The 26,202-nt window shown below is 46.6% G+C and overlaps 9 protein-coding genes across 9 annotated transcripts; 2 read left to right on the top strand and 7 right to left on the bottom strand.

The window, feature by feature from the left end:
• Window positions 1-5,649: 5,649 nt before the first annotated feature.
• On the top strand, window positions 5,650-6,450 carry CCR75_001509 (uncharacterized protein; the record flags this gene model as incomplete). Its single annotated transcript, XM_067959612.1, has 1 exon — window positions 5,650-6,450. One exon carries the CDS (start codon window positions 5,650-5,652, stop codon window positions 6,448-6,450), a length of 801 nt encoding a protein of 266 aa, XP_067815619.1.
• A 485-nt stretch (window positions 6,451-6,935) lies between these two features.
• Window positions 6,936-8,384, bottom strand: CCR75_001508 (uncharacterized protein; the record flags this gene model as incomplete). Its single annotated transcript, XM_067959611.1, has 2 exons — window positions 6,936-7,116; window positions 7,372-8,384. The coding sequence occupies 2 exons, from the start codon at window positions 8,382-8,384 to the stop codon at window positions 6,936-6,938; spliced, it is 1,194 nt and encodes a 397-aa protein (XP_067815620.1).
• A 521-nt stretch (window positions 8,385-8,905) lies between these two features.
• Window positions 8,906-10,936, bottom strand: CCR75_001507 (uncharacterized protein; the record flags this gene model as incomplete). Its single annotated transcript, XM_067959610.1, has 2 exons — window positions 8,906-9,012; window positions 9,478-10,936. The coding sequence occupies 2 exons, from the start codon at window positions 10,934-10,936 to the stop codon at window positions 8,906-8,908; spliced, it is 1,566 nt and encodes a 521-aa protein (XP_067815780.1).
• A 464-nt stretch (window positions 10,937-11,400) lies between these two features.
• On the bottom strand, window positions 11,401-11,649 carry CCR75_001506 (uncharacterized protein; the record flags this gene model as incomplete). Its single annotated transcript, XM_067959609.1, has 2 exons — window positions 11,401-11,524; window positions 11,588-11,649. 2 exons carry the CDS (start codon window positions 11,647-11,649, stop codon window positions 11,401-11,403), a joined length of 186 nt encoding a protein of 61 aa, XP_067815781.1.
• Window positions 11,650-11,738: 89 nt separating this feature from the next.
• On the bottom strand, window positions 11,739-13,293 carry CCR75_001505 (uncharacterized protein). The gene is made up of 3 exons (XM_067959608.1): window positions 12,820-13,293; window positions 12,385-12,744; window positions 11,739-12,324 (listed from the first exon to the last, which is right to left on the bottom strand). The coding sequence occupies exons 1-3, from the start codon at window positions 13,261-13,263 to the stop codon at window positions 12,283-12,285; spliced, it is 846 nt and encodes a 281-aa protein (XP_067815625.1). The 5' UTR covers window positions 13,264-13,293; the 3' UTR covers window positions 11,739-12,282.
• CCR75_001504 (uncharacterized protein) lies at window positions 13,099-15,071 on the top strand (the record flags this gene model as incomplete). Its single annotated transcript, XM_067959607.1, has 4 exons — window positions 13,099-13,158; window positions 13,440-13,844; window positions 13,900-14,111; window positions 14,183-15,071. 4 exons carry the CDS (start codon window positions 13,099-13,101, stop codon window positions 15,069-15,071), a joined length of 1,566 nt encoding a protein of 521 aa, XP_067815626.1.
• A 66-nt stretch (window positions 15,072-15,137) lies between these two features.
• CCR75_001503 (uncharacterized protein) lies at window positions 15,138-16,400 on the bottom strand (the record flags this gene model as incomplete). The annotated part of the gene is made up of 1 exon (XM_067959606.1): window positions 15,138-16,400. One exon carries the CDS (start codon window positions 16,398-16,400, stop codon window positions 15,138-15,140), a length of 1,263 nt encoding a protein of 420 aa, XP_067815623.1.
• A 792-nt stretch (window positions 16,401-17,192) lies between these two features.
• CCR75_001502 (uncharacterized protein) lies at window positions 17,193-18,991 on the bottom strand (the record flags this gene model as incomplete). The annotated part of the gene is made up of 3 exons (XM_067959605.1): window positions 17,193-17,719; window positions 17,798-18,110; window positions 18,197-18,991. 3 exons carry the CDS (start codon window positions 18,989-18,991, stop codon window positions 17,193-17,195), a joined length of 1,635 nt encoding a protein of 544 aa, XP_067815624.1.
• Window positions 18,992-19,434: 443 nt separating this feature from the next.
• CCR75_001501 (uncharacterized protein) lies at window positions 19,435-25,932 on the bottom strand (the record flags this gene model as incomplete). The annotated part of the gene is made up of 1 exon (XM_067959604.1): window positions 19,435-25,932. The coding sequence occupies one exon, from the start codon at window positions 25,930-25,932 to the stop codon at window positions 19,435-19,437; it is 6,498 nt and encodes a 2,165-aa protein (XP_067815621.1).
• Between the last annotated feature and the right edge of the window lie 270 nt (window positions 25,933-26,202).

The following is a 26,202-nucleotide window of genomic DNA, read 5'->3' as shown; positions in this document are numbered from 1 at the left end:
TATGAATAACTGAGGTGGGTTCTTAAATAGGGAGCGTTGTCAGCATATGAGCAAATATCGATACCCAAAGCTGTTTGAAATCCAAAGCTGACGTTTAAATGTGCCTTACCGATGTTTGACTTTGAAAGTAACCATCTTTCACATTTTCAGCCTTACATTGACTTATGAACACAAATTTGCGAAGCCATCTTCCCATTTGCCAAACTTAACCGCGAACAAGGTTCAAAGAAACCTTACGAAATAAAAAAGACTGACATGACTGCAACCATGTCGAATTGTGTAGCGGAGCTATCAGTGAGTAATACAGCTCGCAGAGCTTAATCAATCCTAGTTCAAGGGATTCAGGGGTTCGTAGAGTCAAGTCGCAACTAGTGCTCGAGAGTATATGCCTTAGAAAGGTTTCATTCTCTCGTAGATCAATGCTCAAGCCTTAAGAAGGCACTAGACGCTATTAGATCAAAAAAGAAACTGAGCTTATTCAATTACTTAGATCTAAACCTTACCTTACGTTAACTAAATTAAAATAAATTTTGGCCGCCAGATTTATATCTGGCGACTGTCACATATGTTACCCACAATGAATAATTTACTTTTTTAAAAATGAGGGTAATTTACCCATAAAGTAAAATGTACTACAACAACTGGCTCAGAATAAATGCTATCGGTATGCTTAACACATTTCACTGACCGGAATGGGCTTCATTACACCCTGATGAAGTTACACCGTGTGTCAACATTCGCTTCATTTCATATTTGAGGTTGGAACATACACAGCTAACCGTTCGGTTGTATTCTGCATTTCTTTGTGATGACAACTAAGCGTGAGCCCTAGACTCTCCACTCCTTCCTTAACGACGAGATGATGGTAGATTACGAATTTTACACTCCACCGGGGGATGAGAATAGAAGCGCGGCTTCTACACACCTCGACGTGGGGACGAATCTCGTCGGGCCCCAAATCCATTTTTGGAACGCGGTGCTGTGGATGGTTTAGCTGCGTAGCGCAGAACATCGGACCCTGAGTCGAACATGATTACAAACCCGCTCGATGAATTGCCAAAGCACGCAATCCTCAAATTTGAACAACCTCGTTGTCAAGCTGCAGACCTTGCGAAAGCAAAAGCTCACAGTAAATATCAATTAGTGTCGAAGAGCGCGCTGGACATCCTGGTGAGGACGCAGCAATCTGCGGCACGGCTGCTGTCTCGGCGCAAGCGCTTTTAAGTTGACATGAAAAGGGTCCCTATATGGCTTAAGCAGGCCCACGTAGAACTATGGGTGTGTACGCAGCTTGCGAGGAAGGTCTGGCGCGTAAGCCAGGCCCTTCTTGGCCACGCCCGTAAATGGTCCAACAAAGCGCTGGCGCAAACAAACCTAGTGTTTAGGTAGGGTTTTAGTGTATAGTAAAATTCGTTTCCGACCGCATAAGAATCAATTCAACTTCTACCTTTGGCATCCACTTGTTCTTTCTGTTTGTGTTGGCTATCGGCCGTTGTGTCTTGAGAAACTAAGTTGCTTTGCGAAAAATTCGCTTGCTTGTTTCCGAACTCTAATAGGGCTGATATCAGCAAGCCTATTGGCTGATTCTCCTTCACCATGTCCTGAACCATGTAGTGGCATCGTTAACGGACCGCATGTGCGTGTTTTTTCTCGTAAAACGAAGTGTAGCCGGTAGAGGCATGTATAGCGTTATTTAATGCAAACTCCACCACCGAGAGCAGTGTGCTCCAGCGCTTTAGTGTCTCAGCAAATAACGTATTTAATGACGCGATTGACACGTTCGGTCTGACCATCCGTCAGTGGGTGGTCCGCAGTAGACATGTCCAATCAGGTGCTAAGCACCCGGAGAATCGATTTCCAGACTTTACTCGTGAAACGGAGGGGCTCGATCAGAGCCAATTGCCACAGGCAAACCGTGTTGTCGAAACACGCGATTAAAAGACAGCGTTGCTGTGCCTTCACAAATAATGGTATCCGGTGCAGCTGCTAAATGAACCGTGCTGCGCAACCGGTCAACAAAGACCATAATGCCGGTGTTACCGGCCGAATCTTTCGTTAGGCCAAACACAAATCCATACTTATGGACTCGCAACACCCTGTGGGTACGGGGAGCTGGCTAGTGGCGCAGCATGCGCCGAGGGTGTAACCCCTTGGCAAGGTTCGCATGTGCGAACTATGCTCTTAATTATTTGTTAAGCTTGGGTCACCAATAAATCTGACTTATGGAGCCGTAGGTATTTTCTCTACCGAGATGACACTTAGAACAGTATCATGTGCCTCATAGAGGATTCGATACTTTAAAATCCTCATTATGAGGAACAACGATGCGCTGGTTATCCACAGCATCCGTGCAATAAAGCAACACGCCGTTGTCGACTGAAAATTGATGTAAGCTCGCTCGCAAACGTGCCGACAATGTTATGTCCGACTCAATGCTTTTAAGAGCTCGTAGCAAGCTACACACTGGTCATCCTTGACGTAAGCCGAATAATTGATCAAGTAATAGGTGACGTTATATTTGTTAAATGAGAGAGCTCATAATCAAGCCTGCGTGATAATGCATCGGCCAAAGCATTCTGCTTGCCAAGCTTATGTTTCACATCGAGATTGTATTCGGCGAAAAATGAAAGCCATCGAGCCATTCGCTGGGAGAGGTGAGGCGACTTAGTCGCAATACCCGTTCTCGCCCATCATTATCTGTTTGTAACAGAGCACTACCGATGGTAAATCCGATGCGTCACAGACGGCCGAATTGCAATTGGCAGTGCCAGAATCGGGGCATGGATAGGACTATCCTTAACTGCTTTTAATGCATCATTCTCGGTGCTTGCCCAACACCAATCTGTATACTTTTTGAGGAAGATAAGGAATTCCAAGGTGTGGTGTGTGCCAATCCACCATCGGTTTTACCATGTCCGTCGTTAAATTGACTTGGTTTCTGGAACCAAATACTGTGTTACACGACAGTGGCCCTTACCAAAGGAACAGTGTGACGTCATTGACGATTTTTTCCGTGCTTATTACGAGGTTGGAATGGTACGCGAGAGTGAACGTCCTTATTCGACACCAACATTTTGTGTCAAAAAGCCAAATGGTAAATAGCACATTCTACATGCTTATAATAAACTCAATGCTGCCACTATACCACCACCAACCCCCGTTCCTAGAGAAGATATGGTGGGATGCACAATGTAAAGTGCACGATAGTTTTCACCAACTGCTCATGCATGCTAGAGATCTCCCGCTTACGGGGGTTAGCACCTAAGCGGTATGCTATGGGAGTGTTTGGTTATGCGACAAGGGCTCTTCAACGTCCCGGCTACAGTTATTTGTCTAGCGACGCAACTGTTTTACCCTGATCGAGGTAATGCACACATATACTGTAATGACATTTTTGTCCATAGACGTGCAGAGCGGGGTCAGTTGGATGTCGAAAAGCACATGGACCATTTGTGAGCAGTGCTCAAGAGTATTCCAATGCATCTTAATATTTTTTTGACACGGGATATATTTTTTTAGGGTGCATCATTGGAGAGCGAGGCATTTGAGCGGGATCCCGCCAAGGTAAAAGCCATAGTTGATTAGCCCTTTCTACAAACCAAAAGGATTTACGTAAGTGGTTGGGTCTCGCCATTATTTGCACAAATATAGCGAGAACTACGCTGATATCGCAAGGCCATTATCCAAGGAAGAGAATGGATCCGTGGGATCATTACGAATCGATGATGCCTTCGACGCACTAAGTGCAGCTTTTGTGTCCTCCAGGACGGCTTCATCCAGAAGCGATGATGAGTTTAACTCAATAATCGGTCTAATGACCACCATATCAAGTAAGTTTTCAGCCTTAGGGTCGATTGAACTCATCAACCGACATTTCGCCTAGCTCTGAGAACATGCAAGGAAGAAATTACCTCAAAGTCAACTATTCTTTCGATGTTACTGGTCACACCACTTACGAGCTTTATGCAACTGCTCGCTCGTATCATTGTGTGACACTATACGCGCTTTGCGTCTCTGCTGTCTTGGAGTCAAGACAATACGCCTCTTAGACCACTCACTGGCGACTAACGAGCTTAGAGACACCGCACAATCGTATCTGATGACGAATAGCGGGTTTAATTTTAACTTAAATCAACCTATCAATTGCATGATTTTTTTATTGCGTCAATATCACCACATTTGGTAATATTGGAACTATTAAGTCAAAATTTTTAAAGATCGTACTGTTGTACTTCTTTACTTATTTTTTCTATCGAGAATAACATTTATTAATCCTCTTATAGGAAATAATATTATTAAAACGGGACACCCCGTTGTATTTAATGTGATCGATATGATACGGCCCAAACAAGGTTTGAAGGTTGCCGAAAGCAACACGCCGCGCTCCCGAAAGTTCAGGAAGTGCTCCATCCTCGAAGAGAAGTTAAAAAAAACCCAGGCGTTGACTACGGGTGCTACCAGATGTAGCGGAGCTACTCGCACCTTAGATAAATTTAAGACTTTTAGACTCAGAGAGTCACTTAGTTCTATAGAACTAATAGATTTAACAAGTCAGTGAGTTATACAAGCTTGCTGAGATTAATGAATCCTAGTTCAAGGGAATCAGGAGTTCGGAGATGAAGACCGATACGTATGAGGTTACTATGTTAATCCAGCTTTACTTTTTCTCGATTTTAAAGCCTTAAAATTAACCTTTGGTAGCTAAGACTTCCTAGCTTAAAACTTTCCTTTGCACGTCGTGTACGTAAAGTAGTCGAGGCGCCGCACCTGCACTGTAAACAGTGTAGGTTGACAAGTACTGTTATCAGTACTACTACTGACTTTGTTAAATTAATAACTAACTAGGAATGGTGCTTACTTGCGCACCGCACAATCTAGTCTTGTGACGATTGGCGGGGTTGATCCAAGCTTAAATTAATCAATCAATAGGACTGATGTCTTATTACGTCAATATTATCAACTTGAGTAATATTGGAACTATTCATTAAAATTAATAAAAACAATAATTTGTGCTTCTTTTTTTATTTCCCCAGATAGAAATTAACTATTTTTTCTCATGTAAAAAATAAGATTTATATAACGAGACACCCCGTTACAATATAACTTCTTTCTCTCGTAGATCAATGCGCAAGCCTTAGGCACTAGGCGGATTACGATCCAAAGCCGCCGGATAGAAATTGGGCGGCCGATATCTTTTTTCAACTTAGTTAGGGTAAGGTTATCAATTTCAATAATAAATTAAAGCTCAGTCCCCAACCACATATCTCATCCATAATAAATGGGATTTTAGTGATTTACAATGTTAAATAGAACAAAAGGATATTTTACCCATAAAGTAAATATACCACCAAAACGGTTCGTTTACCAACCGAAATGTGCCCATTACAGACGTGATTAAAAATCGATGTATTTCTTGCAATTACACGACGTTCAGAAAGATACACTTCTTTTCCCTACTACCTCTCCTCGTTTCTTCCTTTGAATCCGTGTCGCACATACGCATCAACTCTATCGCTGCTCCAACCAAAAAGCGACGCCGATCTCGGAGCCCAGCTAATTAAATGTTCCTTGCATTGTTGCACGCAATCCAAAAAAAAAGAAACACACTCATTCGAAAAAGTGCCTAACGCCAGAAAATTGATAAACGAAATGATTGCAATAATTGTTTGTATTGCCGTTAAAGTCGCGATTTTCGCGGGAATCTCGAGCGTGCGAGGCCATGGGAATTTTGTCAAACCTGCCGTGGTCTTTACAGACGGGTACGTGATGAATGGCTTCAGTGCGACACTAGATAATGAAATCTGGGGCGTCTACAACCATGACAAGTATGGCCACGGGGTCAATGCGACCCTCACGTTCTTTATCAACGTGTTCCGATTCAAGGGGTACAATTCGCTTGGTGCGTTGATCGTGGAGAATCAAGAGGTTGTTGACGCTGGCGTTGACGCCGAGTGCGGTCGAACGGTATTCAAAGAGTCTCAACGCTCAAAACTCCCCGCATCAGAGCTCGAATTCTCGGGTTTTACCCACCCAGGCCCGTGTGAGATCTGGTGCGATCAAGCCAAAGTGGTCTTTGCGTATGACTGTCAAACAGAATATCCGGGCGTTCCCGCCAAAATTCCGTATGATCATGCTAAGTGCGTTCACGCCAATCGAATGACGATTTACTGGCTTGCTTTGCATGGCGATCCGTGGCAAGTGTACACGAATTGTGCATGGTTACAGGAAGGCAAAGGCAGGGGCTTGCCACCCGTTGTGAAAGGGCAAAGCACATTAACGAAAGGTGGTAGTTCGAAGTTAGCACTGGCGATTACGCCGTCTAGAACGATAGAAAAGATAGCGTTAGAGATAGACGGGAAGTTGAAAGGTGAAGACGACGTTCTAAAGGAGACGACGGAGCCTCCGAGCGTTGAGATTATTTCAGCCAAGTGCATGCGTCGTCGTGAGTAAGGTTGTAAGCTAGGTTTATGCAGTGTGGTGGGTTTTGTACCAATTGTAGGATTCAATTATTTAGTGTCACAAGTGCTTGATCTCGACACTTTATGTTATTACGACGGTTTATTTACATTGAAGGTGGTAAGTATCCTATTTACAATCATTAGGATTTGGGAAACTCGCTACAAAACGAATGCCAAATTTGCAGTTGCCTTTTAGACACAGAAGGTCGTTTAGGTCTGCGACATGTAAAGCCTTCCAGCACTTGGTTCTAGTGGCCTGTTCCAAGGCAAATGTACCACGATGCAACAAGTTGCCTTTCTGAGACACTGGCAACGCATCGTTGGCAACTTTAGTCCATGCAACATGTTGGACACAACAACAAGTTTGCCATTCTTCATCGATACAGGATTAAAAAACCACGTCAAGTGGCGACATACGTGTCGATTAGGATGCAAAAGTCACGACAATTTGTCGCCACGCTGCGTGCGTAAAAAAAGCTAGCGGTCGAATTGCTGGAGCAATTTGTGGAGCTCCGCCGAGACGTGGGTCGCCGACGGGCGTTTGGAAGCGTCCAATGCAACACAAGTTGCACCAAGACGCGCCATTGCCTTTGAAATGCGAGTGCCAACTGGCAAATTTGTGGCAAATTTGCTTACTTGGTGGCAACTTTTTGTCGAACTGAAAAAATGGACGCGGACATGGCCCGCGGCAACTTTTTCAAGTAACTCGGTACAATCGTAAGATTTGTACGATCGCTTCTTGTACCCATACGGCGCCATAAGTGACTCGAGTTCCGACAGCATCACGCCAAGCGAGTATACATCGGATTTCGCACTATGACGTTCGCCACACAGCACTTCAGGAGCGCTCCAGAGCGCGTCAAAGCGGAGTTGTTCGTGGTGAAGTTTATCGGCCACTTGATTTGGTCCGGACACAAGAAATGGTCCGGACAATTCCATCGTACAGGATTTCCGATTGGCAACGGCACTCATTGGATACTTAATCGAGTGTGTCCAAGTTCCGTGGTACCCCGTGAGTTTCGCATGATAGCCTTCGTCCAAGAGAACGTTGCGGGACCGAACGGCGCCATGCACGAGTCCTTGTGTATGCAAAAAGCTCAGCGCACTTGCCACGTGGGAGATTATGGCAAGTTTTGTCCGTCCAAAGCCTCGTTCCTGAAACGGATCATGTTTATTTAAAGTGTGGCGACGTATACTTAAACAAGACCAGAGGTCCCCTCCAGCCATGAATTCCGACACAAGACACACGTACGCCAAAGATCGCCACGACACGCCAAGGAATGAGACTAAATGCGGATGGGCAACAGATGGAGACGCCAGGACCTGAAGACGTTTAAATAAAAGTGTCAAATTCGTAGGATTTCGTAGCCAGTGAGGTAGTGGTTTTTTAATGGCAACGAGTTGTTCGCCTAAGTATCCACGATAGACTTCACTCGTTCGTCCTCTTGCAATGAGTTCATCGAGAGCAAGATCACGAATTGATACCCGTGCGTGTTGAATCGAAGGATGTTTCCACGGAGCCAACGCGCTATCGTGGTCTTGTTGGAAGCACGAGATTCGCGAGCCGAACGAGATCCAAGACGAATTCGTGTTGCGCGTAGGTAGGTCGAAGGTGGCAGGTGTACGGACATGTTGTGTGGACGTGGTGGTATCGGACAGTTCAGGATTACTGTTGCGATGACGTTGACGTTTAAAGTATACAACAAGCAAAACGAGAAGAATGACGACGAATAGGAGGCCACTGCCAATTGCAAGGCCAGTGGTCTCGTCCAATCGAGTCGACTCGTTGAAAGTGGACGAGGGAGGTGAAAAGTGTACGGACGGATTCGGTGTTGTTGTATTAAACGATGATGCGGACACGTTAAGTGTTGTCGTAAGTATACGCTCGTGTGGGGTCGTAAGTATACGCTTGAGGCCTTGTGGCATGCTTCACCAGCTGTTGCAATGATGCGCAACCTTTTGCCGCCCGGTGTTGCGTTGAATATAAAGCAACTCGTGATTGAAGTGTTGCCAACGTTGGTTTTTATTCTTGCCGCACGACTTGCACTTTTGTGTACTTTTACCATCTCTTTTTTGGTGCAGTTGGGCCGTTTTCAGTTTTGCCTCGGTACGGCAACGGCTCCATCTGAACACTCGTGATCATAGTGGCTTAAGACGATTCATTCAACCTCGACGCGTAGTAATTGGACGTTTCGTCACTTCCTTTTAACTTCCGATTACTAGTACACCGCAAATTGCTCGTTTCTTTTCCATCGATAGCCGCGACAGTACCCGCTTTATCGTACTGGCAAACATTGCCCCCTCAGCGTCAAACGTACCCATTTCACCCGCCTTCAAGTGGCCAATTTAGGGTCCATTCTTTTATCTCGTAACAAGTAGTTGCCGGTACCCCCAGAACCTTTGGCCATAATGTCACAGGAGTGATGATCGCAACGAAAGAAAATGTTTTATAATGTTAAGAAAATTTTAGACCGAAGGTTATACACAATTTGCATGGCCGATGGCCGTTTCGACGGATCGTAATCAAGACACTGATTGGCCAATTCGCGCAACGCTTGGGGGCAATCAAATCGGAATGGCGGCGATGCCCTGCCAGCGGCAATGAGCGGAGCATAGTCGATGTCAATCTTGCCCTTGTTCTTTTGACCTTGGCGGTACGCGTACGGCGGCAAACACGTGTCTAATTCGGCAAGAACGACCCCAAACGAATAAATATCGGCCTTTTCCGAATACTCGTCGCCACGCAACACTTCAGGTGCCGTCCACAAAAGAGTGTCCACGTTATTTGACCTCTTCGTGTCATCGCTGGGTTCGTGGCTGTGTCCAAAGTTGCTTAATTTTGCCTGCAACTCTTCGGTCAAGAGAATAGTGCGGGACGTTAAGTTGCAATGAATACGTGAAGGAGAGAGTGAATGTAAATACACGAGGGCATTGGCCACATCAGCTGCAATGGCCAATTTATCCTCTTTCCATGTCAAATAGTTGCTCTCCGGTTGTGCCACAAAATGGGCTAAATCACCAAGAGCAATGTACTCGGACACGATGCATAAATCGGGCAATGTGCGCCACGAGAAGCCAATAAAGCCGACAATGTTGACGTGATCAAGGCGCGCGGCCATGCGAATTTCTTTGGTAAAGGCAACTAATGTTTGAATTTCAAAATCACTCGTGGCAACTGGCGCAATCATTCCAAACGAACCTCGATGGGCCACGGCAACTGCAGCGGCCACAGTGCACTTAATGGCAACATGTCGTCCTTCGTACTCGCCTCGCCAGACTTCACCTGTCGGTCCACTGGTTAATTTATCCCGATAAATAATCCCTGCAAAAGCAATTCGTTTGAGCATTAACTCGTGGTCATCACAGAACGCTGCCAATTCTGGCGACCGCCTTCGAAAAGTTTCATTTGTGGCTTCAATTTGCATCCCATGATCGTACGACCACCGCGGTTCGGGACTTGAGGTATACGGACCTGACGTAGTCCCTTCTAGCGGGAGCGACCGTCGGTGATGAAAGGATAAAGGCTGAACAAAGAAAGTATTGTTGCCATTTGCATGCAACCCATTTTTAACAAATCGTGTCGTACGATGCCACAGAATACAGAGTACAATGGCGGCCACAATAAAGAGTCCTAATAAAATGGCTAAAATTGCCGCCAGAGTGAACGTCGACTTGGCGTCCGGGACCGTCACTCCCGTGGCCACATTTTGTATTTGTTCGACCCAGAGTTTCACCCCCAGTTCGATCGTTGGCACGCACCACGTGCGTTGCTGCGTACTTGGATCCACTTCGGACGCGTCAACGCGTTGGCACGGAGCAATGAATTGTGCACTATTCGGACACGTGTCGTCGTCCTTCATGGTCGTCCACGCACTTTTTTGCGTCAGTAGAAAAAGTGGCGTACTCGTATTACTTGACGCATTTGCATATTGAAAAAGTTGCGGATCAAATGTGGCATCAATTTGTCCGTCCATTGCCCATAGGGGCCCATTTTTTGTCTGAAGAGGCGGCACGAACTCGAATGTTGCATCGGGACTTATGGCACAAAGTGCTCTGGATCGTACATAATCGGGATCGCACGTTGATTTGGTAAAACTAACTAAAGTACTTTTGCATTCCTTAATGCCACAACGCGTCGGGTCGTCGAAGGCGTGAGGGGACTGGAACACGTCGCTCATTGTTCGATCACAGAGCACGTAGACTTGCACGTACGTGGCCGCCGACGACGATTCGTCTAAAATTGCGGCTTCCGGTTGGGCACGTACCCATCCAGCGCTCCAGAGCATGGCCCGTTGTAAGGCGGCTGGGTATTGGGTAAAATTTGCCACACTCACCACAAGCTCTTGGAGGGCTAAATTGAGACTCGTTGGTGGCGTTGGGGCCGTGATGGCCGTGTTGCCATAGAGTTGTGCCACGATGTCCGTCCGGGCGTGGACTGTGGTCAAGACGGTTGCGACCGAGAGGAACGAGACCGACATGGCAAATGGGGTTGGCCACTAATGGCGGAAGGGAGACAGAATGTTTGTTCGAGTTGCGAACTGAATGTATGTTTTTGTAACTCCACAATTTCAGTGCGGGCGATTTTTTTTTTGGATTGAATCGTGGTACAAGTGGCCTTGCCACAAATTCCCCTCGCGTTTGTCCAGTCGAACAGAGCTCCCAACCCTCACCATAATCATTTACAAGGATAAATGATGTGGCAACAGCTGACACTCTGGCTTAATGTCACCAGTCAATAAACGAAAATTTTGCACTGTCTGTTTGTGTCCGCTTATTGGCCACTTCATACATCAGCAAACTTTGCGCAATAGGAAATTTTAATAAAAATGGGTAAATTTATTCTGCCCAAATGTTAATATATAGGCACACAACTTCTGCGTGAAAGCTCAAAACCGGCCACTACGGGTGCTTCAACTTCACTTCGCCTCTTCTAGCTATTCAGCTACTTCATCTTGGAGGGTGGCGCTCGCGGGTCCCGATCAGGCGAAATCGGCTCGCGGGTGTCGCGGTTGGACACCATTAACCACGCTGCGACACCCACGCCAGCTGCAACCATCAGTGGAGCTCTATATCATTCGACAACAACCGTCATTTTGGCAACACTTTATAGGTTCTTTTGTACTTCTTACGTCCATTTGCCGCTTTTTACATTGTTGGCAATTTTGCTCGGGTTATCAAAAGGCGTATTCATTCGTGTTCGACTTCTTTGTTTCCTTTTTTATAATGAAAGCACTAAGGGCAATGTAGTTGTATGAATTTGGGACAAGACACGAGGCCATTTCTTCTTCAGTCAACACCCGTCAGTTGTTAACGGGTTTGTGATAAATGAGAAAAGTTACTTCAAGAGTTAGAAAAAAGGAGTTGCCTATTTTGTGTTCTTATTTACGTTTTCAGGTGATTTCTTTTGACGGGGTTTCGCAGGGTATTGGCGTAAAATGGCCTCATTCCACGCTTGCGTTTCCTTGTCCGAGAAGCGGCGCTGTTGCATCTGGTCGTATTTGTACCACGCTGCAAACAGACCAAGCGCTGCTACCCATGACGCGATGCTTCCATGCGTACCACAATTTCAATATAAAATTTTTGTTTACGCGAATCACCACAAACAAGCGACCGACGCACCGTACATTACGCGGGTTTCTCTGAAACAGCTTGGACATTTTGTAACGATTTAAAAAATTTAATATTAGACATTTATCGTAAAAAACGAGCAACCAAGAAGGTCCAAAACTGTGAGATACAAATATGCTTTTGACAAGGATTCGTGACGGAAATGTGACAAGAATGTACGCAAGAGGAAAGTCAATTTAAAAAATCTATTTCAACGTTAATCGTTTAAATCATCTTCGTATTCCTCGACGTCAAAATCCTAATGATATCAAATGTGTTTAAAACGGATAGAAACCCTGTTTCAAACTTTTTGACGCACCTTGCACTCTTCCCATGCATCCTCTATAAACGACAAGAATTTAATAAGGGAATCCGTCGAGACCGTATCTTCCTCTGCGAGCGTCAACAGTGGATGGAACGTCGTGCTTGTAAACACGACGCCACGTTTCTGTCCTTGTTGCAACACGTTAATCGCTTCGTCATACTCTCTTGTCTCGATTAATTTAATTAAAACCGGCACAAACGTCGTTTCCATCGGACACAAGTCTTCACCACGCACAAGTGCTTTCAACACCTCCATCGCTTCCTCCATTCTCTTTTGCTTCACCAATGCTTTCAACAAGCCATCATACGCTGGCAAGTCCAGTACGACGGCTTGATTCAAAGCTTCGTCGTAGAGCTGTTTTAAACAATTTAAGACACAAAATCATCGCTTAGAAGAACCAAAAAAACAGGCACGACACTTAACGAGCACCTCCATGGCATGATCGAGCATGGAATGCCGTACACACGCGTCCAGGACGTAAATCGACGCCAATTTCGTGTAATCATCGGGTTTTAAACATGGCAACCGGTAGACACCGCGCAAGATCTCAAACGCTCGAAGCGCGTCGTGGCGACTTGTTTTTTTCTGTCGCGCGAGTAAAATAGCGAGTTTTTGCAAGAGAGGAGCCCCTGGTGACGTATGTAGCTGAGCAAGACACTGAAGTGCCTGTGTTGGGTGGCGTTGTGCAATAGCGCGCTCCAAAAGAGTATGCACGGCGCTGTCAGTGACGTTGTTTGGGACCACGCGGGTCGACGTGGAGGGAACCGAGTACGACGCAGCCGACACTTGTAGAGGAATTAACACGTGCATTGAACGGAGAAAGGATTGCAGTGGACATCGTCGCGCGGTTTGAAAACTGCGGTGAAGAGCCATTTAAGGAATTCGTTTCTTCTGATGATGCCAAGCGCTTACGTTTGGTGCTCGTAAAAATGTGCCGTTGGTTCTTGTAAAGGAATCCGAAGGTTTTAGTCTTTTTGGCGTTATTTTTCTTTATTAGAGTCAATTCCTCCAGCTATGTTCATTTAATCTTTACCTTTTTAATCGCATAGTTCACTAATTCTCGTCCCAAGTTCGTTCACGTGACATTAAATAAAACTCATACTACCGGCAAGATAATGCTCTGTCGACTTCTCCGAGTTCGTGGCGCACGGGCAGTGCCTACCACGACATATCGTAGCCTTCTTCAACCCACTTATTGTCTACGCACCGATCCAAAGCGTTGGCGATCCTATGGAACGTCAACTACGGTCTCTACTGCAACAAACGAGTCGACGACCGAGATCGAAGCCACTGACGTGGATCCTATGGACCGTCAACCGAGTGATTTCGGCAGTCCTGGCGTCGAAACTGCCAAGGTGTTAACAATTGCCGATGTGCTTCATGCGCGTGAGCACGAGTGGGCTCAGAACAAGGCGCTTGTGGACTTTGACGAGTGGGAAAGCATCGCAGCCACGGTAGTCGTCAATCTTTTTGCTTTCACTGTGTGTATGACTAATGAAAGGTTTTTAGGACACCGTTCACGATGCTGTCTTGGCAATGGTTGAGCGCAAGATTGGGTCGCTCATTGTCACCGAACCATCCAAGGGCATTGTGGGAATCGTTACTGAGAGGGATATTCTAAAAAAAGTAGCTCCTCGGTCGATTATGACTGAAGAGAAACTGGTGCGCGACGTCATGTCGTCACATCTCATATGCATTCAACCCAATATTACCGTTCTCGAGTACGTCTTACACCCCTTTATTCTACTATCGAAATCGTATTTAACACGACTCGCACGAAATCCCTTTATAGTGCCCTCGCGACAATGATTCAAGAAAATATTCGGCACTTGGCAGTGGTCCATGGCGACATGACGCGGGCGGTCAAGCGCGGATCCGTGCAAGAAGAAGACATGCGCTGTGTGCTTTCAATGATGGATATTGTCCGTGCGTACGCCGAATTAAAAGGTGCCGCCCCTGTACCAGCCGACACGCTCTTGAATCACCTTAAAACCGACGAGGTAACTTCAAAGGAAAACAACCCAACGGACAAGACCCGAGTTGAAAACGACGTCTTATCCAACGTCACGGCAGCAATGTTGCTCAAGAAGAAACACCAGCGGATTAAATTACTCTTAAACACTCGTCCCGAAGATCACGTGACCGTTGCTGCTGCCGTCGAAGCCATGGCAACGCGGGATTTTGGCGCTGTCTTGGTCGTTGACAAGGACCAGCATATTGTTGGGATCTTCACCGAGCGCGAGTACTTAAGTCAAGTCTTGTATCCCGTGAAAGACCCGACCATGGTGCTCGTGACGGACGTCATGACAACCAGTGTGTCCGTGCTACAGACGGATGATTCATTAGAAAAATGCTGGAACGTCGCGCGCACGTCACATTGTCGGCATTTTCCAGTGCTTGGTGTCGTCCTACGTCCAACAAGTCGCGAGAAAGAATTGGCAGGGATCTTGTCCATTAAAGATATTGTGCGTGAAATGGCTAAAGACCATGCAACAACACGTGGCTTTCGACTCATGGAGTTTCTCAAATCAACCATGGAAATGAAACGAATCGACTCGAAACCTTCTAGTACCGACACATTGACAACCCATACCGATACGCACGCACCAAAGCACGATAAAAAACCTATCGAAACACATCCTTCCAGTTTTACAAACGAAGCGTCCACCGTACGTACATGATAGCGACCATATCCCGTTAAATGATCCGAAAATAAAAAGACTTTGACCACGCCCGTTGTACAATGTTTACACGATTTCCATTGCTTTTTTCGTACTCGCACGTGGCACAGACATTTGATTCGCTCCGTCCGTGGCATACGAGGTGCCACAACACGGTAATTCTTCGTTCCAATCCTTGGTAATCGTGTCATCGACTTGAATCGTCACGTTGAAAACGCCTAACGACACAAACAATCGCTGGGTTTCTCGTTGCGCGACTTGTGATTCCCCATTTGGTACAATATGCACACTTGCAGCGTACTTGTCCTCGGTAAGCATCCAAATGTGCAAATCATGCACGTCATAGACACTCGCAAGCGCTCGCAATTGGGTCTCTACGACACCCAGGGGAAGATGACGCGGAGCGCCTTCCATAAGAATATGAATGCTTTTTGTAAGCATCCCTTGCGTTGTCCCCAGGACAAGACAGGAAAAGACAATCGTAGTAATTGGGTCGGCCAATTGCCACGATGGCTTGTACCAAATAAGCGCCCCAGCGAGACAAACCCCGAGACTTTGGACGAAATCGCCCAATGCGTGGATATACGCCGCACGGACGTTCATGTTTTCAAACACGGACGTAGGACGAGAAGATGGTTGGATTTCTTTATTTGATGGTCCGTCGACGGTAGGCATTAGGGCCATCGACGACACGGGAGTCTGTCGTATTGACGTGTGAAGTTCTTCGTTGTCTGGTTTTTCATGACAATGGCCGTGGTGATGATGATGATGATGGCCATGCCCGAGGATTTTCATCAGCATGAGATTCATACCGAGACCGGAGAGGGCGACGAGAAACATGGCTTTGCCATCAACCGTTGGCTCGGCATCGGGTCGTCCTTGGTCAACAAGCCGCTTGATGGCTGTTCCAAGTAACCCAATGGCCAGGACCCAAATGGACAAGACACTTAAGAGGGCACCAATCACTTCGGCACGGTAGTAGCCAAAAGGCATTGTGGCAGTTGCGGGGAATTGACCGAGGTACATGGCAAAGAGCGAGACGAGGAACCCTGCAACGTCCGAGAGTAAATGGGCAGCATCGGTCATGATCGCTAAACTATCGGCATAATACCCACCTGCAAATTGAAGACACATGAAGAGAAACGAACCACAACACGCAAGTTGAAGTTTCCGCATTGCCGAGTCCGCATTGCTGAGATGCGTGGAAGAAGACGCGGTAGGCCCGCTATGAACGTGCGAGTCGTGGACGGATGTTTCGATAGACGTTTCGACGGCGATGCACAGCGTTGGCTCGTGCTTCAGGTCGCAAAGGAGGGAGGCTTTGCCCATACTTGCGCGGGTATTGCGCCACGTGGATGCGGAATTGCTTGTGTGAGTGCAACGAGGTTGTAATAGGACAATTTCAGCAAAAGTAAAATAAAACAAAAGGAATATTATTGTATTGCCTTAAGAAATGTAGTTATTCGTAGAAGGGATACGACACGGGGTCTTATGATTGTAGTTACGCATTTGTATGGATTTTTCTATGGAAGCGACATATGTTTCCGTCACAGATGGGCAGCTCCTTTTTTTGATTTCTTTACGGGAAATACGTGGTGCTGAGGTCTTTACCGTATATACCGAAATATCGCTAGCATGTTTTTGGTGGCTTTTAAAAGCAGCACACTTATCACCAATATTATGTATGACCTGATGCTGCGGGATTTGCGCACGTTGTGTAGCACGAATCGTTGAGTTGTAACACGTTGTTTCATCGAAAGACTTGATTGATTTTCATTGATTTTTTCGTAAGACATTTTTCTTTCTAATCGAAAATCTTAAGGTCATCTATTAAATAAATTATTTTATTAATTTGAAAATTTTGTAAACAATTGGTGTTGGCTAAACAGCTTCCATTGTAGAAGACATTAGCCAAAATTGCAACACTTATAAAATGGTTGCTTCCTTTTCTCTTTCGAGTCGCGAAAGCGATTGTGTCGAAGACATTATTACATTGTTCGCAAGCTTCTACGTCAGCACTACTTTGTATCATAACAATTGGCAAACTTTGCCACAAAGGCATTAATTCCATATTTTTAAAACCAAATCTTTGCTATTTTCTATCCCATACATTAAAACCTGTTATTTAAAAGTAGACAGATACGACAGATCACAAGGATTGATATTCGAATACCTGGCCACATTCGTCATCCCTAATTGCAATCTCGCCGATGTAACCACAGGTGCCGACAACCGTGCAGACGAACAGCTCGACTGCGAGTTTGGCGTTCCTTTAACCTTGTGGCCTTGATTCAAGGTTTCCATTTGTTGTTCCATCAAACTTTTCGAAAAACTCGATCGTGCGGTCGTCGATTTGTAACGTTTTTCACAAGAAACACGTACTAAACCTGTATCCGTTGGCTCGTTTATCGATTGTTTTTCATGTATTGAAAGAGGTTCTGGTCGACTCGACCGCATCGACGGGTTACACCCAATTGGTAGCGCTCGACTTGACAATTTCGAATTTCCGGTCGCGCGACTGTACTGTCGAACAAGAAAACGTGGATCCAATGTCTGTCTTGAATTCGAACGTTCAATGCGCGTATTGCAACGTCGTCGTTGCTGCTCGACGTGATCCGTTGGTAGAAACAGCGTCTCATTCGGAGTAACTAGATTGTACGAAATAAACAAAATCAAGTTTTTTTTTTTTCATGTTTTCAACACGATTTTTTTCTTTGATTACGTACATTTCGTGGTTCGTTGGATCATGTCTTCCGAATGTCTCTGTAAGCGCTTTGGCGGGTCGTCACCAAACCACTCGGAATCCTCTTCGTTCGTGATCGATGAGATACTTTCATACGGTAGTCCTCCTTGGAACTCGGTTCTCAATTGTTGCGGTGGCTTGGCCATCCATCGACGTACTTCGTGAGGCGAGATTGTCGTATACCCCGTTTTCATCCCTCGTCGCTCGGAACACGAAAAACACGTGACTTGTCCTTTGGTAACCCCTTGAACGTCGTAATTTCGAACAACAATGTCACGGCATTTGTCACACAAACACTGCAGTAGCACATCCGATTAATATATATATACAACATTCACGTGACATTAAAAAGGCACCAATTTTTTAAAAAAAGGGTTCGTACCAATCCACACAGGACGCACTGGTCTTTTGATTTCCACACTGGCAATTGATTCGTACACGCCGTACAGCGTCTTTCCGCCTGTAATTGAAGTGCTTTGGTTAACAATAGGCTCTTGGAGTGCTGAATCATGTGTGCTCGTTTTAAATAGTGATTCAAGAGGGTTCCAAACCGCTTCATACGTGAATTTTGAAGCCGAGAAAGCACAACGGTGCGAGTCGTGTCGTTTTTAAGATTGTAAAACACTGTGGTTCTTAACAGACCCATCGTTTCGGTTTCTTCGAAAAAGAGACCCGAGTAAAACAACTCGGCGCGATGGACAGGAAAAGGATGCGATGGCTCCTGGACCGTTGGACACAATTCGTGTTGAATCGAGTGTGAAACTTTTGCCCAACCTCGACGTCCGTTTTCAGTGGTATAAGGTTTCATAATGTCGAGATGACAAAAGTCCTGGTCGTTCACGAAAAACCAATGGGGAGAGTGACTAAATGACCATCGCAAACTTGTGCACACTTGAGGACGTTGCCATGTCGTGGGTTCAAGCACGACAATGTCACGCGTTGCCGAAAAGTCAAGAACGAGTTTTTTAGTCTCATTCAAGAACAATTCCATGACACTGTCGAGTGACCCATAGACGGTGAATGTATCAAGAGTTGTGACAAGGTTCTTTGTCGTTTCAGTGACACCGACCTTCCTTTTTTTGGCATTATAAAGCCGCTCGTGTGTTTTTCGATAAATCTCGTTACTTTCTTGAATCAATTGGCGTCGCTCTCGCTCCGAGACCAATCTGTGCTTCATTGGTACTTTCGTGATTTGAGGTCTCTTTTCTTTCAAAGAGCAAATGAATGCCCACGACGTTCGAAGTGGCATCGATCGATAGGACACGGCTGTTTATTGGCGTGAAAGAAAAACACGAGTGGACAAATGTGTGAGAGACTTTCGATTGCTAATCTGCAAGAGTGGTAGGGCTTTTTGTCATAAAGAAAAAAAAAGATGGGGACGTTAAAACTGCCAACGACGTGACGATTGCTGGATCGTTACATTGACGCGATTCACTGTCGTTTGGTATTCCTCGCGACATGAGATAGTTGTTAAACTACTATAAAAAATCATACCTTGGTACTTGCATGTACACGAATATTCTTGGATTCAACGACCCACTGTTGGTTGAAAAAAAACTATCTTGATACAACGTCTTCTTCCATTCACATGCTACTCAGCATCAAAGCGACTCGAAAGACTTAGACCCAATTTTCTTCACTCGGTATCTCAATGCCAAGGGACGCGCGTTCATGGCGAGCACCATTGGCTTGAATCGATCGCAACTCGCGATATTGTTCTTTCAAACGTTCACGATATTCTTTAGTGTCCTTGTCTTCAACTTGGTTCATTGTCTGCTGCAAGTGTCTCAACCGCGTAATCTGTTCGAGCAAAATATGCGCGGGTAAAGGAGGTACTTCCGACTCATCGTCCGACATGTGCTCGGAGATTGTCGACGCGCTCAAGTCGCTCGCACACATGTACGAAGAGTGTGGATTAAAACTTGGACGACTACTTTGACTTTGAAGACCGCGCAACTTGCCATCGTCGTCACTATCAAACTCGGATAAATTCATTTCTTCGCGAGTCAACACCGATGCAAAAGATTCGCGACATTCCGCTTCGAGTTCACGAATGCGACGGTGCAATTTATCCATGTCCACCTCGTGCTTCGTCTGGACTTCTTCCATAAGACTTGACGAACACCACTGCATGTCATCGCGTGCACTGTGACAATCAGGTTGCCGTACACGAACTGGTTGAAGAGCACTTCCGAGCATGTCTTCATTCAAACTCGAGATGCGGTTGCCCAACTGGTCAACAGCAATCCGATTGAGCTCTTCCATTCGACGCAAATGACTTGTTTCCAAGTCGTGCATCATGTCAGAGGATTCCATTTCATCTGTGCTAGGCTTGATGCGATTAGCACGAATCAAGTCAAAAAGTTCAATCGTGGGACGATTGAGCAGCTCTTCATCTAAAACGGAGACGTTCGACATGCGCGAAGAAGAAGTCATGCCGTCGATACGATCGGAACTAGTTGACATGCGTGTCGTTGTGTGGTCGTCAGTGAGAGCCGGAGGAAAGCTTGATGGATCACGAGGTGAGCGCGTATATTCTTCGTGCTCGTCTACCTGAGCAAGAAATTTACTTCTTGACACGGCATTGTAGCTCTCTGCAAGGAACTCGTCGACTGCACCACCGCCCTCACCTGGAGCAAGCTGCGAGTTCGAAAAGTGAAACTTTAACGCACTTGTTGCAGTCTGGTCCTCGCTAGAGCGATACAATGCCTCGACATCTTCTGGTTCGGATTCAGAGCTTAAGATCGACGCGCGATCATTCTCGTGCCCAAGTCCTTCGCTCACTGCACCAACAACTTTATGATTCTCACTTGTTAGATTGTCGTGAGCACGCCGCGCGAGAAAGTCCTCTTGTTCATCAGGTGATTTCGTACGCGAGACATCTTTGCTCAATTCACTCGAGGGAGTGGTCTCTACATTGCTATGTTTTACATTGTGCTCATCCGCCGACTCCTTACTATATCCGTGGATGGTATCGACTGGCTCGTTCTCGTATTCATGCTTGACAAATCCTTCACTCTGGCCATGTAACATAAGAAGAAGCTCTCCTTCCTCGTATTCGGACTCGACAGATTCTTCGCTCAAGCGGTCCGGTAAAGCACCAGATTCTCTATTGTACTCGTACTTCACGGAATCTTTACTCGGGCGTTGTGGCATATCGGAAAGCTCTTCCTCGTAACGAGACTCGACGGATTCTTCACTGAAACGGCTCGGCAAAGCATTAAGCTTCCTCTCGTATTCATACTCTACCGAATCCTCACTCGGGCGACGTGGCAAAGACGTAAACCCTCTCTCGTACTCGGACTCAGCAGAGTCTTCACTTTGTCGGTAAGGCATCGAAGAGCGCTCTCTCTCGTATTCGTAGTCGGCATATTCTTCACTTTGACGTGGCGAAGAAGAAATTCCACGCTTGTATTCGTACTCAACAGATTCCTCACTTTTGCGATGTAGTGACGTAGCAAGTTCCCTCTCGTACTCGGACTCCACGGAGTCTTCGCTCTGGCAATCGTGCAAAGCAGTAAGCTCTGTTTCATTTTCATATTCCACTGATTTTTCACTCTGGCGGGGTGGTGACGCAATTGACACCCTCTCGTACTCGGACTCGTAAGATTCTTCGCTCTGGCGGCGTGGTAGAGCCGCAAGCTCCTTGTCCTTGTCATGCTCTACGAAATTCTCACTCTGGCGAGGTGGCGAGCGAGCAGGTTCACTATTGTACTCAAATTTGATGAAATCCTCGCTTTTACGATTTAATGACGCAGAAAGTCTCCTATCATACTCGGAATCCACATATTCTTCACTCTGGCGGCGTGGAGAAGAAGAAACCTGCTCCCCACTTTGGCGGTGTGGCTGAGGAGACAACGCCTTACTAGAATCAAAATTCCCAACTTTCTCGCTTTGACGGTGAGGTGGGGTAGTGGGATGACGACGTGATACTTTACTTCCACTTAAACGGCGAGGAGGAGTATTGAATCCACTGCGGTTGGCTTTGGAATGCTCTATAGATTCTATACTCTGACGGCATGGGGGAGTACTTGGCCGATTCTTGTACTCTTTACTTAGGCGACTTGAAGAGCGGTGCTCCTGTTCCTGAGCTTCAAGCTCTATCAGATTTTTGCTCAATGGGGACGTCGAGGAAGCATTTTTACTTTGGTGCTCCATTAATTCACTGTTTGGCTCAATTGACTCCTCACTTGAGCGATAAGCAGCGTTTAATCGCATATCCTGGTGTTCCTGTTTCTCAGCTTTTTCATCATTCAAACGATGTGCATCAGCAAAATCCTCGTTACTGTCTACATGCTCGTCAATCTGGTAGTGTGTTTTATTCACGAAACCAGTCATGGGTATTTTACCCGAGCGATAAGACGAAGTATTAAAGCTACTCTTCTGCTCGTACCCGTTGTCCACAGATTCTTCACTTGGGCGAAAAGCCAAACTATCAAGCGCGCGTCCATGCTCGATTGACTTGTCGCACAGGCGCGGTGATAACCTCCTGTCCTTGTTCTCATCCTTTGCAGAATCCTCGCTTAACCGTAAGGGTGGAGTGACTAGGCCACTTCTTTGCTCAATATTGCGTTCCAATTCCTTAGTTTTCTTAAACATAGAAGCAGCCGACTCACTCTTGTGTAAGTCATCGTCACAATAGGCGCTTGAGGAAAACGATGGGTCGGCGTAATCCACGCGCTTACCAGTCTCAAGACCTCTCAAGTTTTCATTTTGCCCGTCAACACACGTCATGTCTGCTACATGATCTACTGCCTCAAGCGCAAAAGCAAAGGTGCCACTTCGCTTCATGCGTCCGATAGGTCGAGTTTGTTTATCGGAGTCAAAGTCGTCGTCATCAATATTGACAGAACTAGTAGAACTGACCGAGCTGGTAGACCCTGGGGAACTGACACCACGACCGCTCTTACGATTTGTCAGGGTAAAAGAGCGATCGAGAAGACCACCAAGCGTCGACGAGCTATCAGGAACGTTGACTTTCACCGCAAGGTTAGACAATTCCTTCATACGCTTGTGATGCTCATCCCGCCTCTGTCGCAACTCGACCGATGGACGAAATTCTTCATCTGGAATCTTGAACGCACCACGGGCTCTGATGGAGTTAATGTGTTCCTTCAAACCAGACGACGACTGGTCAAGTAAATCCTCTTTCAAAAGCGAATCACCCAAGCTACTCTGTAGGCTAGGCCGTTCCATCATCGTCACAAGCTCAGGTGAACCGCCAGGGGTCTCTAGAATCGCGATACTGCTTGAGAACTTGAATCTGTCCACTGAAAGCTGCGACACATCAAATGCAGGGTTTCTCCGGTGACTAGACATTGGTGTACTTCGAGTTTGGGAAGCATTCAAACGCTTGCCACCATACGAGCTCTGGTTTATTGAAGCCCGTGACGTACTCGTTCGCCTTCCAGACCGCTGTGAATAAAAAGTGACGCTTTCATTGTTAGTTGATGGCGCGGAGCTAATACGGGCCTTTGATTCATTTGATCGACTTCTTGCAAGTTTTCTGCTAACGTCTGGACGTTGTTGTGAGCCATGGATTGATCGGCTATTACCCAATGCGTTCGGAACATGCAATTGGCGATTCCGCATACTTGGAGGAGTTCCAGGCGGTGAACCGGGCGGCGGGCCGGCTGTCGAATTAATCGCTGCGCGTGAACGACGAGAACTAAGCCGCTGCTGCTCCTGTTCTGGTTTCATAGCAGCACTCCTTCGGTCACTTTGACCTGACCGAGAACTTCGAATGGGCGACGAGCGACCGTCGCTGGGAACCATCGATCTTCGGGCTGGCTTAGCCGTCCTCGATTCCTCGAGTCGCTCAAATGCTCGCAATCGATTCAAATTTTCCTCTTTTATCGATTCACGCACAGAAAAAGATCGGTGGCCATCAGGTGGAAGTTGAAGCGTCTGCCCTCGGTTGCGACGCACTTGCTCTCTTGATGCAGACATTCGATCACTACTTCGCGTAGAATCTCTTGAGCTGGAGTGGGAAGCAAAAGAGTCTCTTTTGGCAACCGCTGCGGGGAGTGCCACATAATGAGGGACGTTCGGGGCACGATGTGATGACCTCGAGCCCCTTGTAGGCGATGAGCTCAATACTTTGCGCGTAGCAATGCCTTTGGAATTTCTTCCCTTTGAACCATGAGAATCGTTTGCGTTACGATGGAGGCGACGACCACTCACACTTCTCTCCTGCAATGGGGAAGGTGGTGGCGGAGGCACTTTCAATGGAAAGTCGCTCTTGATCCCATAGCGTGCCGATCGCGCCTTTGCGAGAATCTGTATCGACACTGTCTTTTGACTCGTATCGGAATTTTGGCTGCCCTGACTTGAACTGCTTTGACTACCTTTAAATGACTTGAAGCTTCTAGATGCGTCTTTATTTTTGGCCTTGTTCCTTTCAGAAGCCTGGTACTCGGACACTTGACTAGAATTGTCGTCTATGCTTTGAATGGAATCCCCCAAATCATCGCCACTCGTTTCCAGCTGGATAGTGTGACCAGACAATTCGTCCTCTAGTATCGGTGTAGCTTTAAATCGTCGGTTCCGCTGTTGCGCATGCATCGCACTATTACCATTGCCGTGATTTGTTTTCGATCGATACAAATTGCTGCTCGCACCTGAAGATTGCGGATCATGGACCATACTTTCCGTCGAAAGAACACTACTAGCTTTTTTCCATCCGACCGTGCCGCTTGCCGCACTATTTTCATCTTGCCAATACGTCGAGCTCGTGCCACTAATGTCACTGACATAGCTACTATCACTGGACCCATCAAGGTAATATTGACTCTCATCCATTACGCTTGACGTGTCAAAGTGACTCGAACTATCATACTGAGGGTCATACTGATACTTGGAGGCATTCAATTGGCTCGCCGCCATTGAATCGCGACTTGCATCGGTGAATCGAGACTGTGCGAATACACTATAGTCCGACTGTTCCTCAAGTCCATCCTCGTCGCCATCTTCGTCCATACTATCCTCCTCGTCTTCATGGTACATATCGGGGTGATCGTGTTGGTCTTGTAAAATATCCGAGTACCGCGTATGATTTTGCAATCGCCGCGAATCTCCATAATCTGGTTCATAGTCTTCTACAGGAGCTTTGTGGTGGCAGCAATTTGTACACACGCGTGTCTTGGTGGGTCCCTGGGAGGTTGAAATCACAATTGGAGGCGCACATGGCTGGCACACAACTTCTCCACATACGCGGCAGCGTGTCTTTCGTACAAAAAGAGAGAATTTACGCGAACAGTTGGCACACAACGCTCTTGCGCGCTTTGGCATGAGGTCTTTCTTTCGAAGTAATGTTTGTCGTCCCATACGGGATGTCTGGATCTCGCGACTTATCGTCACAACGGACAAAATTCGCCGCTTCAGCGCAGAATTCAGCAAAAAATGAGGCAATCGACTCGTGCTTTTAAAATTAATCTGTAGACTATGCATCACATCCATGTACCCATCCCGCTCGGCTTCGACAAAGACATACCCAGACTGATACATACTCCCCCGCACGACTCCGTCCACTTCAGGACAGCATGGCAACTTGATTGAATGCATACTGAGTACCCATCCTCGACGTCCCGAGGCATGTCGAAATGTGTTTTGACACTCGAGAAAGCAGTAATCACGCTCGCGAGAGAATGCCGACGGACCTTCGTACAATTGATACTTGGCCGACACGCGGTAGAACGGGTTTTTGACATCACCATGCATAAGGGAGTACAACATGCAACAATCCAGAACATCTTCTGCCTTCTTTGCAACCATATCGTCCGTCGTCTGCTGGTCAAAGTATTCCGCCACTTGCTCAATTGAGCCCATCATAGTCGTCACGCCACATAGAAATTCCGTACCCATCGTCCCCGCATGATCAAAGCTTCCTTCTCCACGATACATTTGTATTCCACGAAATTTGCCGGTATAGTGCCACTGGACGGGTCCATCCAGCGTATGCGCGTGGTCCACGAGGGCCACCGATGCTTCCTTTGCTTTTCGTATCATGTACGCACGTTCACTGGCGGTGAGTGGCGGCGGTGGCCACGTTTCCGAGCGGGAAGAGTCTGCCGCAGCGCTCTGAGCGCGTCGCCGACTCGTTGTCCGCGCTTTCCCCATGGTCGTGGCAGAATGATGTTCGTCTTTCGGGTCTGGAATGCGGAAGAGCGACAGGGGAGGGAAACCAGAACTATCCACACAAATTAATTGCCTAGAAAATGGGTTGCAGTGAAAACCAGAGAAGGGAAACGCTCAAATGCGTTGCCAGGGGAACGTCTCGCTTTAGCCACTCTCTCGCGACGGCCTGTTTATGAAGTCGGGACTGGCTACATTAGACCAATCAGTGGAAAGGACGGGTGTCGTTGAGGGATCTGATTGGCTTTGATTCGC

Source organism: Bremia lactucae (assembly GCF_004359215.1).
Source record: "Bremia lactucae strain SF5 chromosome Unknown BlacSF5_NotPlaced_183_SHOA01000117.1_1171385bp, whole genome shotgun sequence".
NCBI classification, from domain to species: Eukaryota; Oomycota; class Peronosporomycetes; order Peronosporales; family Peronosporaceae; genus Bremia; species Bremia lactucae.
The sequence above is the reverse complement of the archived record's forward strand: the minus strand, read 5'-3'. Positions and strand labels throughout refer to the sequence as shown.

Excerpts from the sequence above, each read along its gene's own strand:
- CCR75_001505 (XM_067959608.1), bottom strand. The coding sequence starts at position 13,263 with ATGGCTCTTCACCGCAGTTTTCAAACCGCGCGACGATGTCCACTGCAA. Across the intron at positions 12,745-12,819 it reads TGCTCGATCATGCCATGGAG|CTCTACGACGAAGCTTTGAA; the intron begins GTGCTCGTTAAG and ends TGTTTAAAACAG. Across the intron at positions 12,325-12,384 it reads ATGCATGGGAAGAGTGCAAG|GATTTTGACGTCGAGGAATA; the intron begins GTGCGTCAAAAA and ends TGATATCATTAG.